The following is a 17,823-nucleotide window of genomic DNA, read 5'->3' as shown; positions in this document are numbered from 1 at the left end:
GGAAGAGAGATGAAAAAAAAAAAAAGAGGAGGAATGTTTTGTCTAGACGAGTCAGAATCGAGAACAGGAAAAGAGCGGAGCCTAGCTGGTGTCGCTGCTGGCGAACGTCAGCCTGGTGTTCTTCGACGTCCACGTTATATATGAACGTAGAACCTAACCGGCACTTTCTCTTCCGCGAGCCTACCTACACGATTTGCGACTTTAGCATGAATAGCCTGCTCGTGTTGTCGGTATCAGCTGTTACCGATGACATTAATGACGGGGGCAGCAACGTCGTACTACCTTCGAAGCCTGACATCGTCCTCGTGAGCAGATATGGTATGTACGGTAAAATCAATTATCTTTAATAGAAAGGCTAGTTTTCTTAATAGAATTTTTTGAGAGATGATTGAATACTGAATGCTACTATTTATTAGTACTAATACGAACACTAATAGATAGTTTTGTTTTGGAGTACTCTAATATATCGCTTATATTTGTTGCACATATGTTGCAAATGTCACACAGCATATGAACTATATGATGTACTTTAGAGTGAATAGTGTCAAATGGTGTGAAATGATGTTAAATGTGTAGGTGCTAAACAGGAAACGAAAGAAACCCTTCACAACTGCAACGCGATCTTCAGCATGCACGGTGGAAAGAACTGATGGTTTGTAAATGAAAAAGTGAGCAGAGACGAAGCTTTTAGTTTCCTTGTACGCGAGGTGTTTCAATCAAAATGAAAAAGAGAATAAATGTTTGTTTCGCTTCGTCTTGCTTTCAAGTTGATGAGTAGTTTTGTACTGCAAGCGTCTTCGTTACAAACGGAGCCAGTATTTAAGTAGATATAACTGATTTTACTCAGAATAAACTGCATCCTATTAATATCGTATACTTCGTGTGTGACTCACTATTTCTTTGTAAACACTTCCACGATAGAGTACGATTCGAGAATGGCATCTTACGATACCATTATCTAAATAAACTAGTGTACTCTTCATAAATAGAAGTATTCAAATAGACCTGTTTGCAGCTTGGACACGAAACAAACTAAAATAATCACTTACGTAGCACTGAATTAAAAACTTGCAATCCATTGTATGTACGTGAGATTCAACAGACAGCACTCTCATCACACAAAATTCAAATGAGAAAACTGTTAATTCCCAAACTGCTGGTGATTTTAATATTCGGCGTGGCGAATTTAATTAATGCGAATATAAGAAGAGGCTACGCGATAAATCATCACGGTACATACGGTCCAACGTGTGCACCAAGGCAAGAAGGTTCATAAATTTCAGGCACAAGTCGAAGTTTGCCAATTAGAATAATATGAAAACCGCTTGGTTCTCGGATTTACATGAATCGTCTATTCGCACTACCGGTATCAACTCTTGCCTCGTGACAAATGACCAGAATGGAATAACGCCAACTTTGCACTCCGCGATTAAGATTGTCGAGTCGTGCCATGGAGCCTCTGAATAATCGCTAACATACATTATGCATGGATATGAGTGGAAAAACTTCGATTCGAATTTAGATCGAATGAGATGCGAGATCGAAATAAGTGAAGTTTGTCTGTTCTTTCGATAGAAATAATAATCACGGAGAAAAGTAGTAATTTAGCCTTCAATTGAGAAAATTATGTGTATTATAATAAGTACATTTTGATTATTGCACATGAAAATTATGAATATTCTATTACTGTCTGAATTATCAGAAACTGATATTGGAAAATATATTTCCATAGATAAAACAGTATTGAAATTTACATTTTGAATAATGCTCTTTCATGTATCGTTACTTTCTCCTTTCAGGAGTCAGTCGAATATGTACATAATATTACATATATTTTCCATAAATATACCCTTTTTTAACTTTCTCCTATCAAACAAACTCGTGAACGTTTGATGAAAGTTCATGAATCACGCAAAAGGTTACTATACATCTTTAATAAACGTGACACACTTTACTCCTTTCAATACATGTCCCACGACTACTTCTAGCTGTCATCTTTTTCTTTTCTTATGACCACGAATTAAGGTCAAAGTCATTACTATTGTATCCAAATTAACGTACGACGAATTTGTATAAAAATTATACTGATATATCTCTATCTTTTTAACATCCTGTAAGGTCGATTAATATTTATTCAATACATTAAACCAGAAAGATTAAATTTCAATTAAACGAACGAAGATAAATACATTTTATGATACAATATTTTATACGTATAAACTGCACCTACCATTTAGTGAGCAATCTTTAAATTTAACGAAAAGAAATAAGTATATCTTTACTCTTGTCGCCGGAGTAAAATACAGATAATGTTAAAGTATACGAGAAAAAACAAGCACTTGAGTGTCCGGTTAGACGACTAGCCCCTAATTAAACTTCAGTTTTCGTTTAAGAAGAAATGTTGCATACTACATAAAGTTAAAAATATTCGTGGAGCATATTAAACGGACCTTGTTAAATCTCAATGAACAGCACAAACAAACGGTTGCATTGCACACCAGTCTTCAGATCGCTCGAGTCATTATAAAAGAAAATAATTCGCTTATTATAAACAATAGGTCCTACTCGGAGCAATAGGCGTTGTGGGAGCGATCGATATACATTTGCCACAGACAACTGAATCATACGACAGAAACTGCCAGTCGCTGAACTTCAATTAAATTCTGTTAAAACCATTGGATGTAAATGAAATTTCATATCGAACAATGTCATTCTACTAAAAGAAATAGCAACGAATGTTTCAGTCGTCATTTCGTCACGAAAATGTTCAATCTCTGACGATCGAAAATCTCACAATTGAAATAGATTTTTAACTCGGTTGAAAAATGTGTAAGGAAAATTAAATTCATAGTATTCTAAACAACATCGACAAACGTAGGAACGTTTTTCGTTAAAATTTCTAACGAGAAACGTTCGAACGCTCTTGTATGGCCCGCTGTTCCGTTTGGGAAGACAAAATCGGAGTCGTTGGAACAGCCACGTTTGAGACGTTTTCTTTCAACGCCATGGAGGCACACACCGTGACCACAAGCTTATGGTGGTCGGCCACCACGCGTCGTTACTTTCGAGTCGTGGGGCCCCTCGGGCGAAAACCTCGAAACCGGTTCCAAGCGCACAGAATGGCTGGGTAGCCGGTCACCGTGTATACAACGACTCGCCACGACTTTCTAAACTTCCGTCGCGCTCGTAGACATACGTGCACGCTTGCCTGTATGTTCTTTATTTTTCATTTTTTTCCCCCTTCTTCGACGCATCACCGTGGAATAGATGTTCAGGAAGAATTTGCTTCGATAAACTCTAGCGACCATGTTAGTAACATAATACGCACAACTTTGCTCCGAAAAACTTACTACCACCCCCTACCCTCTCCTATACGTATAATACCTGATCAAGCGTGAAAGAAGATATACAAGAAAACTCGCAATTTGCGATATCTTAACACCATATTTATCCATATGGATATAAATAGCACGAACGTTTTATCCACCCACGATTCACAATCGTTCATCTATTTATTTACATGACTACATTGATAACGTCTGGATCAGATGAAACAGCAATGAGCGATAACAGCATTTTCTGCGTAACGAATCACGTTAGGATTATATACTACGAAAGTTTTTTGTTCAGTTAAATTTACATTGCTCTGTATTGTACTTTGTATGTGATGATTAATCAATTAATATTTGTAATAGTTAGTAAAATAACATTTGTAGACGAGTGACAAGATTTGTAAGAGACTGACAAGAAACGCTACATTATTTTTCGGTGTTAGTCTTTGTGACACGGACCAGACAGAGCACGCTACGACATTGGCGTCGTCGCCGGCGCACGCGTGTATTTACTATTTACGACAAAGGGGTACGCCAGTCATACGAGAATAAACCAACCGTTATCGCGATTCGTGCCAAACGCGACTCCTTACACGCCGCCAGCATTCTTAATTACGGTGGACAACGGTTTGTATTCACCGCGCCTATTTGCAACTAACTGACGGACCAATCAGCGTCCTCGATTTTGAAACGATGATAGAATACCCTGACAGGATCTCCTATCGCCAATATTAAGCGCCACCAATCAATGGATACAATAACGCTTCGAGAGCGAGAGATTCTCAAGTGAAGTCTCGCGCGCCGGAGTGAAAATTAACCCCTTCCCGCTCTACATTTCAGAACAATAAGCACTCCAAACGTGTCATATTTTCTATATACACTTTCTAGAAGCCTTATTAACACGAGTAAACCCGGGAAAAGGTTAAAATGCTGTTCTAAAATAGAAAACGAGACTCACCAAAACTGTAGGACTGGATTGACGCGTGGTGCACGCTCCGCCTGGTAAAATCAACAATCCTCTGGGCCGAGTGATTCGCAAAAAAATCCCAATGGATGTCCAGCAAAAGATCCCGGTGAGTAGAATCAACGTGACAGGGAACTAGTTTTCTAACATAAACGAGCGTTAAACACAGAAACGGTTTACACCGAAACACCACCGAATTCACTGTCCTGTTTATAGGACGTCCCACGTTGCGTTACGGTTCCCGTTTGTGGCGCCGCGTGGGCGTGAATCACGACACGAAACGAAAAAAAAAAAGAAACGAGTCTCGTCGGCACGTAAAAGCCCCGGTGAGTATCGCGAAAGGCTACGCGCGTAGGACGGAACGAAACGACGCGCGCGCTGCTCGAGACGCAACTGCCGCCACTGTCGGTCCTGTTTCCCGCTGTACCCCACTTCTTCGCGTCGTACCCCCACCATGCTAGGCTTCCATAGTCAACCATTCTTCCCACTCCGGTGTCCTTTCCGACCATTCTCTGATCCCTTCTTCGGCCTTCGACGATTCTTCGATACCTACATGCTGCACACACAGTGCACGTTTCAATCACGGACACCCTCGTACACACTTGTTCCTACACTAATGTATAGTTAACCAACGCACAAATCTTTAATCGGGTTCCTTTCATTAACGCTTCGACTGCTGCACCGCGATTGCCATGAAATTCTACCTACCTTCGTGACACGTTTTTAAGAAGTAGTATGTGGATGCAAATTAGACTTTTTAACATTCGAGTTTAAAAATGGAAAATTGTTTTGAGAAAATAGGTCGTGGAATAAAGAATAGTTTCTTCTTGTGTTATGTTTTTGAGTATTCATGGAATTTGAGTGTTTGTTTCTAAATATTGATGTGAAACAGGTGGTTTAAGATTGGTAGTGAAACTTTATCTACTACATTATTAAACAAGTTTTTATAGGATTGTCGATAGTAATCGAACTGGAGGCATTTTATCGAGGATCATTTCTATTATTCTAGATATTAATTATTTGTAAAATAACTGTTATTTTCTGATGTTCTGTTATATGCTTTTTTTTTTATATCAGCCGCGCGTGATTTACTATATGAGTAACAATTGTTTATCCTTTTAAAGATAACTGCTTTTACGATGATTAGTCGTCTGTAGCATGATAAGATACTAACATTTTGACATCCATTTGTTATTGCCACAGGATCTACGCGCTAAAACATAGCAGTAAACTTAATTACATTTTTTAATTACAAAATTTGTACAATTTTTTGTCATTTTGTTATTTGATATTTTAAATAACTGAACATTGAATTTTCTAGTTTTTCCTATTTAGATTATATCGCAAGAAGTTGATCGCCTACGTACACGTGCAATACATAGATTCTTTAGTGGACATTATAGTAGTATGTGATATAAAATACCTACAATTGTCCAGCAGACTGCGTGACGCTAGTAATATTCTACATATGGCAGATCATTGAAGTACTTGATAAAATAATTTAAAAATGTAATTCCCCGATTGTATGGAAGCTTAACAACCATACGCATTCCCCTGTTTATCAAGACATCTGCTCCTAGTTTTGAAACAGTCTTTACTCAATATTAAACATATTGTAATATAAGCATTCTTAATTATTCCAGTTCTTCATTGAACTACACGTAGGTACTTTAATACAGTTACTTCCCAAATACTCTAATTTATTATACTGCGTGGTTTAAAAACGAATCTTGAAGTTCAGTTACGTTGTATCGTAACTTTGCACCGCGCTGCATAGGAAATAAAACATGCATGGCTTTAGAGGAAATTATTATGAAAGAAAATCATCTACAGATTTTAGTCTTTAATACGCGACAGTGGCGCAAAATTTTGCTTCTCCCTTCAAGTAGCTTTATACACTGCTTCGAGGTATAGTGCAGTTGTTGAAGCTCGAGCTGCCGCGTAACCTGTTCTCATTTTTATCATCAGCATCAGGTTTCAGCGCAGGTGAGCTGCGAAGGTGCTGAGCCGAGTCCAGCAAACCAGCTCATAGTTCTCGAGCATTTCCTTCTCCTTCGTTGTAGAAACGCATTGACCTTCGAGACACGATATCAAGGATCGATACGAACGTTGCTATATTATCGTCATTCGACGATATAGCCGAGATTATCCGTTTGCCTAATAACGAGTAACGATTTCAATTAATTGCTAGGGCAAGCGTTTCACCTTTCTTGAAACTTGAAACCATGCTTGGGGACGGCGTGCTTAGTCGAGCGACCCTAACGAAAAGAATTCCAAAGTATACGCAACTTAATATACTTAAACGTGCTCAAGCGCCTCTTTGGTGAATCACTTCCTAACACGTACTTTCTATGAATTCTAAATTATATAAGTTGAATTGTCGATGAAAGTTAATAAAAGTAATGGAAAATCTAGGGATAGAGGATAGAGAGATAAAAATTAAGTAACAAGAAACTCAAAGTCATTGAGATAATTTCTTTTAGCTTTATTACTCCATATCAAAGTGATATATTCCATTTACTGAAAAACTTGTTATATGTATTTACTATACCAGTGTTTTGCAATAGTTTAAATTATAAATATATACTATTAGATACATAAGTTCTGAACAAAAATCGATGCTTTTTGCTCTATGTAATCGATGCGATAAAGGCAGTGTAATTTAAGGACGCGATTGGATTGTGACTCAATTCACAAAACATGGTCAAGTTTTCTTTTCTTTCTATAGGATTTTATTAACATTGTTATTCCAATAGCATTAATTACAGATACCAATTTGTAATGTAGAGTACCAACAAAGGAAAAAATATTTAAAAAAAAACATCACGAGTACATATTTAACTTCAATTTTAGAAAATAGATGAGCGACTGCATTATTTAAATATAATTTCTACGATTACAGACGTTACATGGTATGACGATTGATTGCTTAAACAAGTGGATGACGTTTTCGATGCTGTTTTAGGTGAACGATTTTATTCGACAAATGACACGCGATAATGCGAGGTCCATTGGTAAAATAAGCTGCATTGGAGAATGTGAGCTCAAACGTGTAATTTACATGGTAATCATACATTGTTTCAACGTCAGAAGACTGACAAAGTACTTCGCAAATGCAGTCAAACACTCAAGTCAAGTGCGATCGAAGTATAAAATTCTAAAATAATCCTAGTCGGGTGTTCAGCAGTATTTCGGACTACGCAAATCTACATAATTTTTTTTTTTGTATTATAAGAAATAACGTCATTTGCCTGTTTACATCTTTACGCGCTAAATAAACAATAAGTTTAGTATTTTTATGGGAATAAACGATACTCGTCTTTCTTCTCTTTCTTCTCCTCCCTCTATGGATTTCTATAACGATCTACGTGATTCTTATTTATCGAAAAACTAACCAACTAGTTTTGCACTAATCATCTTGTGGTATAAGTATGACGTTAATGATCAGATAATGGATCATAATCTTCATCGTTGATATCTCCTCCCCCCATCTCTTTGACCCACCTTCTCCCGTAAGTACATTAGATACGACCGAACAGAACACTGAGTATATTATTTCTAATACTTCTCACTTACACGCTATTATGTACAGAGTTACGAATACCGGCGCATCGTGGCTGTAGTACTCAAGAAGACCATCGGAAGGTACCACTCCACCGGCACGATGCAATCATGAAAGACGAAAGTACTGTTCAGAACCGGTCGATTGCTTTACGCGCATGAGAGACAGAGTAGGACAGTAAAAATAGTTAAAGAAATGAGCGAGAGAAAGAGAGAGAGAGAAAGAACAGTCGGGAAACGAGAAAGAAAGTAGAAGAAAGAGGGGACGAATTTATGTATCCGAATATGCTGTACAAAAGTTAGTTTTCGTCCAATTTTATGAACGATCACTTCTCATTTCCGTTAAGCAGTGGATCGTTTATTATTCTCCGACCTATGTATTTATTTGAATTTCGATAAAAACTGCTTTCTGGGATATCCGTCGTCCATAAAACAGGACATTTTGTCAAACGACAGTATAAATTTTTTTGTTTTCTCAAGTTATGAAATACGGATTAGAATCGTGATTGATAACAATCAATTAATAACAGCGGCTACGTGAAGGCCAATGGAAGAGAAGTATCGAATTTAATACATTCATACCATTCTACGTCATAGAATTATTGTATATGGTTAATGCTACGGGAAAGTGAATACAAAGAATACGATATTTATAAGTATGACGTAAATCATACATTGAAACGCTAAATTAACGAGACGAGGAAATTCATTAAAATTCTAAACGTAAACGATAGAAAAACATAGAATATTAATAAAAACACAGCAAAAAGAAAATTGAACGAAATATTGAGAAATTTTATATTCACTTTCCGAACATTCATACGATAGTCACAATTACATATACATACATATAATTTTAGTTTATACTTTTCATTCAGAGATATAAGTAGCAATGTATTCAAAAGACAACAAGGACGGGATAGAAATATTCACAATATGTTTACTGCGAAATTAAAAAGAGCTTCTACAGGTATACATACATGTTCTAATGCTGATTCGTTCCATTGGCGGCTCCACACAGTTGTTCACGTTGTCGCATACATTATACATATACTAATAAAAGAAAAGTCGCTTAATTGCATTGTATTTACATTATTGAGATATAAAAATACTAACAAGAAACATACCTATAGACAAGGTTCTCCAAACGATTCACCTTTTTAGAAATAAACTAATTCATAATCAAGTTTGGCAGTAATATTGTCCCTATCTATTTGCATTCTTATTATTGTTTATAAGATCCTCATTTTTATTCACTGTCAGTAAAACGTAACGTTTTCTAGGACCTTTCACACTTACACGTTCCCTTAACGCTATCGATTAATTTTTGTCTCTATCCTAAATTCTTTTTACTACCTTGGAAGATTTCCATTGCTCTCGCTGCACAGACCTTCGCTGTGAGTTAATATAAAAACAAATTTTTTGTTACTCATACAGCTCTCATATACACTGATTTCAATAATCCATTTATAAAAACATGCGATTTCACATAATATTCACCGCTGAACCTAATTCTTTCTAAAGATGAGCGATAGAAAACACACAATGCAATCCATTCATCTCTCATTCATTATTAAACCTATTAATTACTTTTTTTTTACGCGACAAACAAGTTTAAATGCATAATTTCGTAGTAAAAAAACAACAATTGGAGCTTTTAAAAAATGTTTGACTCCTTAATAAGCATTTATAACGTCCAAATATAAATTAAAAAATATAGGTTCAGCGAATTCTCGTACCACTCATTCGCTACAATTGAATATAGCATTTATAGTGGCAAAGACTGTTTTAATGGGTGTAAGTCATTCAACTCCCTAATCTTAAGGAGAATGATAATAAAAATAATAGTAATACTTGACATATTTATCGTAACAACGTTCCACAGTCTACACTGCAGAAACGGCTTATAACATACACACACATGCACCAATGTGTGTTTGCATGTGCAATAAGAATATTTAGTATGCACAGATATATTATCTCATATTTCTAGAAATATAGTAAATTTTATAAATGTGTCAATACATGTGTTTATGTGCACAATCTCACTAGCACTGTTACAGCCCAGATGTGTATCATGCATAAAAATCTGTGATTTTCTTAAAGACCAGTTGGAAGAATAATGGAACGGCAACTCGTGAGACATGGAATTTGTGTTATTTAATTATTAACACTTAGTCTCTAAAGTTGCTTGTCTAATCTTATCAAAGTATTGAGTATGTAATCTTCTTTTAACTTCTGAATAATTTCTTGAATCTTCGGCGGACGTTGCCAGAGATCCAGCTGATCCTGAAGATAGTACTTCCATTCCAGTAGTTGTACTGAAGTTACTTCACTTGCTGGTGGCGTTACACAGTTCACCGACGCTTTTACTTCGCGGCGGTGTTTTTTTAGACTGTCGTATATTTGAAAATAAATTAACTTGCACTGATGTCTTTTTTGCAGTCTTTGAACTAACATCTGTATGTACGTCTATATGTGATGAACTTTTTGAGCGTACAATATGTAGGGGACTCTCTCGATTTATAGTAAATCGAGAAAATATACCAGTATCATTTGACAAAATTTTTGAGCTTGCAGCCAGTCTGTAAGCGCAGGGAGAACACTTAGGCAAATTTATCATAATTTTATCTGGCTCAAGTGTCAAAGATGACCGACTAAATTTTCTTTTGGAAAAACTTTTAACCACAAATTTATTAGATCTATCACACTGTAGAACCTTTTTCGTGAACTCTAAAGGTTTCTCATTACTAGCTTGCGTTTTGTGTTCTTCACATTTTTTAGAATTGATGCTTCCTTGACTACTCACATTAATATGCCCTCCACCCTGCTCCCCCTGACTCTGGGAGAGGCTGAGTCGCCGTCAGTTTACCAGTTCTACGCTTACAAATTGCTTCAGTCGTTCCAAATATTGATTATATAACTCTACGTCATTGTGGCCAGCACCCTGAAAATATGATTTTTATCATTCACAAGATTTCTGTTTTTCTTTTTCTTGAGAAAAAAACAGAAATTAAAGATACATACCTCAACCCATAATGGTTCTACTGCTCTAGGACATTTCTCATAAATTGCCACACCGTGGCTAAAATGTATCACTTCATCTTCAGTTCCATGGATGACCAAAACAGGAGATGTAACTTTGGGTACCTTATCTATACTGTAAAGAAATATACATATTAATATTACAAATATACATATTTATAAGAAGACTTAACTTATATAAGCACTTTTCAAATAAAATTAAATTTACAATAATTTTTAAAATGTTATCTACTAATAGTCATTGCTTTTAGTAATATTTATCTACCTATAACTACAGTCATTACAACAGACGTAAATGCTTCAAGAGGAAAATGTTTAATTGAATGATCTACAAACTACAAATGTTCTATGTACATGGTGTAATCGATAAAACATTTAAATTTATAATCTTCTTGTTAGTATATAACATAAATTCACCAATATTTTGAATACTGTCTAATAGAGAAATTTGTAATTAACACATGTATGAGTTTTATAAACACTAACAGAACAGTATCAATGCTAATCATAAATTAAAAAAATATTGATAATTCTAACTTATACTTCTTTAGACACAATGCAGTGAAAAATCTACCAGAGGTATGTTGCATGTTGTGTCACTAGTTGAGCACTAAAAGAAGGTTAATAAATATGTCGATATTATGTGATGTAATTTCATTAAATAAGGACAAAGGGCGATAAACTGACGACGAATATGTGACAGTAGAAACGTAACACCTATTAGCGAAGAATACGACACAACGCGGATCGTGCAACTTACAGGTTTCCATGACGCAAGTATTCGGATAAACTTTTATTGCTTCCCACACTTTAATTCGGAAAAGCGAACGATTGCAGAAATTCATCGTATCGATTAAGATATTCGACGCGTCTAACAGAGGTTTTAGATTGTAAATTTAGAATACGCGTTATGTATACGAGAAGAATACATACATACATATCTGTACCCACGTGTGTGGATGAGTATACCTAGACTTAACGATAGCAGCATTATAAAGTGCGTTTCATTAATACAGTAAAGAGAAATGTAGGTGTAAAGACGAGAATTGGTCTTACCTGGGGAAAGCGTCGAAGAACCAAGTCCTTTTAGTGTTAGGAAACGCGACTCGCATTCCTGACATCAAAGGTGAATGCAGAACAACTGCGCCAACCTCATATCGCGCGGCGAGATCAACCGTGGGTACAGTCCCGATGCTTTGTCCATATAGAATAATGTTTTCCGGGCTAATACCGTAACGCGTTCTAAGAGCGTGCCACGCGGCGTCTATATCCGCGTACAAGTTTTTCTCCGACGGTTTACCACCAGAAACTCCGTAACCCGAGTAGTCGTAGCTGAATATGTTACAATTGATTCGTGACCCGAGTCCCAAATAAAAACTGGACATCTGTCCAAGATCGACCGCGTTCCCGTGAGAGAATAAAATCGTGAAACGTGCAGTGGCCGAGCACCGTACAAACAAACAGGCTATTCGGTTCCCTCGTGATGTTCTTGCATAAAAACCCTCCACCGATTCTTTCTCCCTTTCCGTGTACTGCCACTCTGCCCTGTCGGACAATGATATCGTGAACTTCGAGCCCTCATCCTCGATGAATTTGTACGTCGGCCGAGGCGGTAGAAATGCTAGTTTTGCAGCGATCGTGGACGGCCAAGGTGGACAGCAAAACAAGCAACACAATTCACCAAACCTTAATCCGTTCATTCTTCTATGGTCGACTCCCACATCGAGATCAACGGTCTGACTTAAAAGCAGTTCCATACACTGTAACTTTTTCGCACCCAGTAATTCAATCACAATGTCATTTGTTATCGTACTCCTACAAGAGTCCCTCGCGATACGATGATTCAGCCATGACGGCTCGCAAGACGGACGATTTCTCTCCCTCTTTCTTTCTCTCTTTCTAACACAATGCCCCCACCCACCTAACGTTGCGCACTTTCATTGTATTCAGGTGAAACGAAACGCGGGACAAGGATGGAGCGTAAGGTGCTACTTTTATGCGTTCCTTCTCTACTCATTGCACGCTATTGGTGAAAAATTGAAAAGCAACGGGACGATTCGATATCAACGTAACAAAGAATGGTTCTGTATTCAAAGATCGTCGCACGGGAATTGCGTTGCCAACATAATGAGCTGCGATACGAGATGTTCCGTTGTTACATGAGCATACGGCTTTCAATGCACTGTCGTCTAGTGACTTTTTCGAAGGAAAGGTATGAGGTTAGCAGTAGGACAGCACTTTCGTGGAAAATCGATTAAATCCAGGTATATGGTGGAAACTCGACTAGTTTCATGCCGTTGCGTGATCGTTGCCGTTCGCTATATAGTTTTAGCCGATGGCGGCTGTCAATTGGTGTACCTTAGTTTCTCGTCGAGCGGATTTTTATAAATTTTCAGATAATTTTGACAATTCCTATACACAAATCACCGTCACGTACTCACGTTAAATTCAATTTTCTATGAGCCTGTGAAATTAGCAGTTTTTTGTATGACATCGGGCAAAGAAACAATGGGGTAAGTGAACGTGGTGATACTCTGCACCGCCTTTTAAGGGTGTGTAATATACGTACACACGAGGCACAATTTCCACGGCGTATGCGAGTACTATAAATTATCCTTAATTCTTCTATTATCGAGAGCCGTCAATTAATGTAATATATGTCAATTGCATTGGGTTGCTTAACAAGCCGTATTACCGTTTCCTATTTATGATCTTATTTCGGACATCGTCGCAGATACGCGTTTAGGTGGGTGCGTACAGAAGATGAGTCTGGATCAGTATGTTTTTCTTTTCTTTTCTCTATGTATAACTACGCAATAGGACAGCGAAAGTAGGATAAGTTGGTGCCTCGCGAGATATGTTTATTTTAGGTGTTTACTCGTCTGTCACTCGATATATTTTTAAATTCGTATTATTAAAAAGAAATTCCGCTAATTATAAAAATATTTATTTCGTCACATTATCTTCTAAAAAATCTCCCGTTTTTGATTAAATCATCACATACTGTTTTAAACTATTCAAATTTAATATCTTTATTTTTTATATGATCAAACGAATTTGTTGATCTATCTTTAGAATATGGATAATTGCTTATAAAAATATAAGTGATATCTTATTTCTTTTCAGATAAGCAGCATAAGTGATTTACATTTTAGTAAAACAATAGTTTTGTCTATGATAGAAGATTTATTGATTGTTGATATTTTCTATTATTCTTAAACACTGTATATAAATTGTACATACATATTGCACGTATAGTAAAGCCAGAAGGATCTCATAGAAATATATTTATTTTTTATAAAGGACATTATGAACATTTTTTTTCTATTTTTTTAAATTTCTTATATATTAATATGATCATTCCACTGTTAAACCACAAGATTGTCACATTTCTGTTACACTAATTTTAAGGCATGTAAATATATAATACAAAATTTGAGATTTTTTTAATGTACTTTATTTCACTGCATTTCTGTAGGATATATAGAATAAAATTCTGCAAAAAGATAAACTTGAAACTATCATTTATTATTAATTCCAATAGTTTGTATATGTTATATTGTACAAGGTATAAGTAGGTTGTGCATGTGTTAATGAAAAGAATACATTTAAATACCTATCTTGCTTTTAATAAATTACAGTGAACAACCAATCTTCACGTGCAAAGCGCACGTGTTTCATATTGACCCCAAGACAAAACGATCTTGGGTATCAGCATCTACAGCAGCAGTGTCTGTGTCATTCTTTTATGACTCAACAAGAAGTCTATATAGAATAATTTCTGTTGAAGGAACAAAGGTGATTAGTAACAAACTTATTATGGAAGTTGTTTTTATAATTTTTCAATTAACTATATTTATTTTGTTTATAGGCAGTAATAAATAGTACTATTACTCCAAATATGACCTTCACGAAAACATCGCAAAAATTTGGCCAGTGGTCAGATGTTAGAGCCAATACCGTATATGGTCTTGGTTTTTCATCTGAAGCAGAATTAGGAAAGGTTTGTGAAATATGTCTTTAGTTAACGTACAGCCATATGTACATCTCAATTTCAGAGACAATATCATTCATTTGGCAGTTTATAGAGAAATTTCATGAAGTAAAGGAAGCCACAAAGTTAGCTAGTGCTAAATTACAATCAAACAGCTCATCTGTTACTCCTGCTACTAGTGCAAATGTTAGCCCGATTACATCACGATCGTGTATGCCATCATCGGAACAAGATCTTATAGATCCACCGAATTCATCAATGATTAATTCCAATGTATCCACATCGAATAATCCAAACCCAAATGCCAACATGATTTCTACTCAAAACAGTGTGTCTTTGGTAAGCAGCAGTCCCTTACCTGGTAGTTGTCAGAGTAAAGTGGATGATGAATTGAAAAATGCAGTCCATTCAAGATCACAGAGTGTTTCTCAGCAGAGTACAGAAAGTCCACAACATCAAGGAAAACCAACACAACTTAGTTCTTCACAAAGTGGACAATCAGCTGAGATGCAACTTAAATATGAGAATGATAGGCTAAAACTCGCATTGGCACAAAGCTCTGCAAATGCTAAGAAATGGGAGGTATGATCTAAAACATAGTTGACATTTAGTTGCATGATGTTAGTTTATACCTATAAATTTATTCATTATTTTATTAACTGTTGAAACTTAAATTTAATTATAGGTTGAATTAACTGCACTGAAAACAAGTAATGCAAGATTAACAAGTGCATTACAAGAATCCACAGCTAATGTTGATGAATGGAAAAGACAATTACAATTGTATAAAGAAGAAAATGCTAGAATCAAAGCTAAATATGCAGACTTGGAAGCCGGGAAAATTGCAGAAGGCAATAGCGAAGCATTGAGGTTGAGAGTAGAAGCATTGGAAAGCGAACTTAGAACGCGAAATGACGAAATCAAAGCACTCACTATGGCTACAAAAAATAAAGATTTTGTAGTACGTATATATTAAAATATAATATGATAAAGTTATAAATTGAGTATAATGTAATTTTGTTTGAGCGCTTCTTAAATATATGCTTTTGTTTTTTAGGCCTTACAGAAAGAAAACGCCGAACTCCGTGAAATGTTAAGGGTTGTCCATGAACAATTAGAACTTGCATTAAGTGCGAATAAAGTTCAAAAACAAAATTTGGATACGTTAAACGCAAGACTAGCTGGATATATACAAGATTTGGTAACTGTACATCGAGAAATCACGAACACACTGCAAACTTAAGTTTGCAAATAGTAAGCCCAAAAATATTTTTTTGGGAATTTTGTATTTACAGTATAAGTGAAGTATACAAATGGACGGTGTAGATTGATACAAAGGGAAAGGTTCCAAGAAAACCATATATAGTAAGAGAGAGTCTCGAAAAGCAAATTACGAGCATTATCTTGAAACAATAAAGATAAACTGCATCTTTACAAAACAGTTATTTGGTGTTAAGTTGTATCAGTGTTTGGTGTTATTCTTCTCGAACTTCTTTTGTGCCATACTCGTATCTTTTTTGTATATAAAAATACTCATTTTTTTTTTCTTTTCTTAAAAGTATTCTATATATTCTTTTTTTCATTTTGTATATTGCACTTATAGAAAATCTATCAATATAAATTATAAATGCAAAAGATGCTTCGGCTTTTGCATGGACGGAAGCGGAACTCTGTTTTAGATATTGTGTTTTATATTACATCATAAGCATATTCTTAAAAGAATCATCATGCATTATTTATTTAATATTCACTATATTATTTCTTTTATACAATTTGATATAGTGTTTCTTTTAATGTATTATTCAAATTAGAGTAGTTATAATTTGGTTGATTTTATTATTACATTTAACTATTTAAGAAATAAATTATAATTATAACTATACTGCGGTCATCATTACTAACGCTATTTCACTTATTGCTATCAATCTTTGACTCATTACTAAACTGCAAAGTCTAACTACACTATTATGACTATTATTACCATTATTAATACTACTATTAACTACCTCCATTACCACTACTGCACTACTATTTGCTGTTATTATTGCCCTTGATATCATTGTTAGTGCTACTTCTATAACTGTTACTACTGTTGCTATCGATCAGGTTGTCATTACTTGCTTACAATGTACTTCTATGATATTTAGAAACATAAAACATATCAAAAATGTTACAAAATTCAGTGTGATAAGTCCTCTCAATGTTTTTTTGGAACTTCGCCCCTTGAAATCAACAACAAAATTCAGTTACCCGTGAACACAAGAAATGCACAATTAACATTAGTAACGTTTAGTGATACTCGATTATGTAGTATAACTATTTAATTCAACTGTAAATTGTATCCATATTGTTCTATCATATATTATTTACCTTTATCAATAGAATAAGAATATATAAAATTGAAGAGTCTGGCATGAGCTGTACAGTATCGTTGATATATGTATAACTCGACAACGCATATGGCATGAAGGAACATATAACATAGTTCATTTACAATGGGTAAGTTAGTGGTTTTAGCTTGGAGGATTAACAGATGTTTCAATACTGTGCAGAAGATGTTTTAATGTGCAAAATGTTTTGTTAATTTTTTTATGGAAGCCATGATATTAATTCATTGTTGAAAAAATAAATCTGATGTTTTCCAATGTAAATGATTTGTTATTCACTTGTCATTTGTTTTTGAAATGTTTTATAGCTATCAAGCCAGATGTTCTTCAATATGTTATATTTGAATAGTATAGTTTCATTAGAAAAAATTCACCAGAGAATTCTAAACAATTTGGAAAATGTCAAGGTGATATTTCTTGTAACAATAAATCATTTCTAGTAGTAAAGAAAGTGCAAAATACTAAAGAACGCACTTTTTATTATACCGACAGTATGTATGTATGTACGTTAAAATGTTGCGGAGATAAATTTTAAATTTG

At 35.3% G+C, this 17,823-nt stretch overlaps 4 protein-coding genes across 7 annotated transcripts in view; 1 reads left to right on the top strand and 3 right to left on the bottom strand.

The window, feature by feature from the left end:
- LOC143181118 (semaphorin-1A) overlaps positions 1-4,383 on the bottom strand; it is a 260,427-nt gene extending 256,044 nt beyond the window's left edge. For both annotated transcript variants that reach the window (XM_076381357.1, XM_076381358.1), the window contains exon 1: positions 4,291-4,383. The gene's annotated coding sequence lies outside the window, so the exon portion shown is untranslated. The remainder of the gene's footprint in view (positions 1-4,290) is intronic.
- A 5,669-nt stretch (positions 4,384-10,052) lies between these two features.
- LOC143180309 (uncharacterized) lies at positions 10,053-10,720 on the bottom strand (the record flags this gene model as incomplete). Its single annotated transcript, XM_076379944.1, has 1 exon — positions 10,053-10,720. A coding segment is annotated over one exon (531 nt), but the record flags the coding sequence as incomplete, so codon positions are not given.
- Positions 10,128-13,085, bottom strand: LOC143180308 (alpha/beta hydrolase domain-containing protein 17B). Of its 3 annotated transcripts, none has more exons than XR_013002105.1 (4): positions 11,959-13,085; positions 10,885-11,017; positions 10,667-10,804; positions 10,128-10,252 (listed from the first exon to the last, which is right to left on the bottom strand). XR_013002105.1 is itself a non-coding variant. In XM_076379943.1 (4 exons), the coding sequence occupies exons 1-4, from the start codon at positions 12,657-12,659 to the stop codon at positions 10,721-10,723; spliced, it is 777 nt and encodes a 258-aa protein (XP_076236058.1). In that variant the 5' UTR covers positions 12,660-13,085; the 3' UTR covers positions 10,595-10,720. The 3 variants fall into 3 exon arrangements, 2 of the variants coding, with proteins under 2 accessions (XP_076236058.1, XP_076236057.1); XM_076379943.1 differs by lacking the exon at positions 10,128-10,252 and having other exon boundaries at positions 10,595-10,804; positions 11,959-12,447; positions 12,589-13,085; XM_076379942.1 differs by lacking the exon at positions 10,128-10,252 and having other exon boundaries at positions 10,595-10,804.
- A 136-nt stretch (positions 13,086-13,221) lies between these two features.
- Homer (homer protein) lies at positions 13,222-17,018 on the top strand. Its single transcript, XM_076379941.1, has 6 exons — positions 13,222-13,415; positions 14,544-14,700; positions 14,774-14,905; positions 14,984-15,478; positions 15,582-15,857; positions 15,954-17,018. Exons 1-6 carry the CDS (start codon positions 13,390-13,392, stop codon positions 16,137-16,139), a joined length of 1,272 nt encoding a protein of 423 aa, XP_076236056.1. The 5' UTR covers positions 13,222-13,389; the 3' UTR covers positions 16,140-17,018.
- The last annotated feature ends 805 nt before the right edge of the window (positions 17,019-17,823 follow it).

Source organism: Calliopsis andreniformis, chromosome 6 (genome assembly GCF_051401765.1).
Source record: "Calliopsis andreniformis isolate RMS-2024a chromosome 6, iyCalAndr_principal, whole genome shotgun sequence".
Taxonomy (NCBI): domain Eukaryota; kingdom Metazoa; phylum Arthropoda; class Insecta; order Hymenoptera; family Andrenidae; genus Calliopsis; species Calliopsis andreniformis.
Note: the sequence above shows the minus strand (reverse complement) of the source record. Positions and strands in the feature narration are given on the sequence as shown.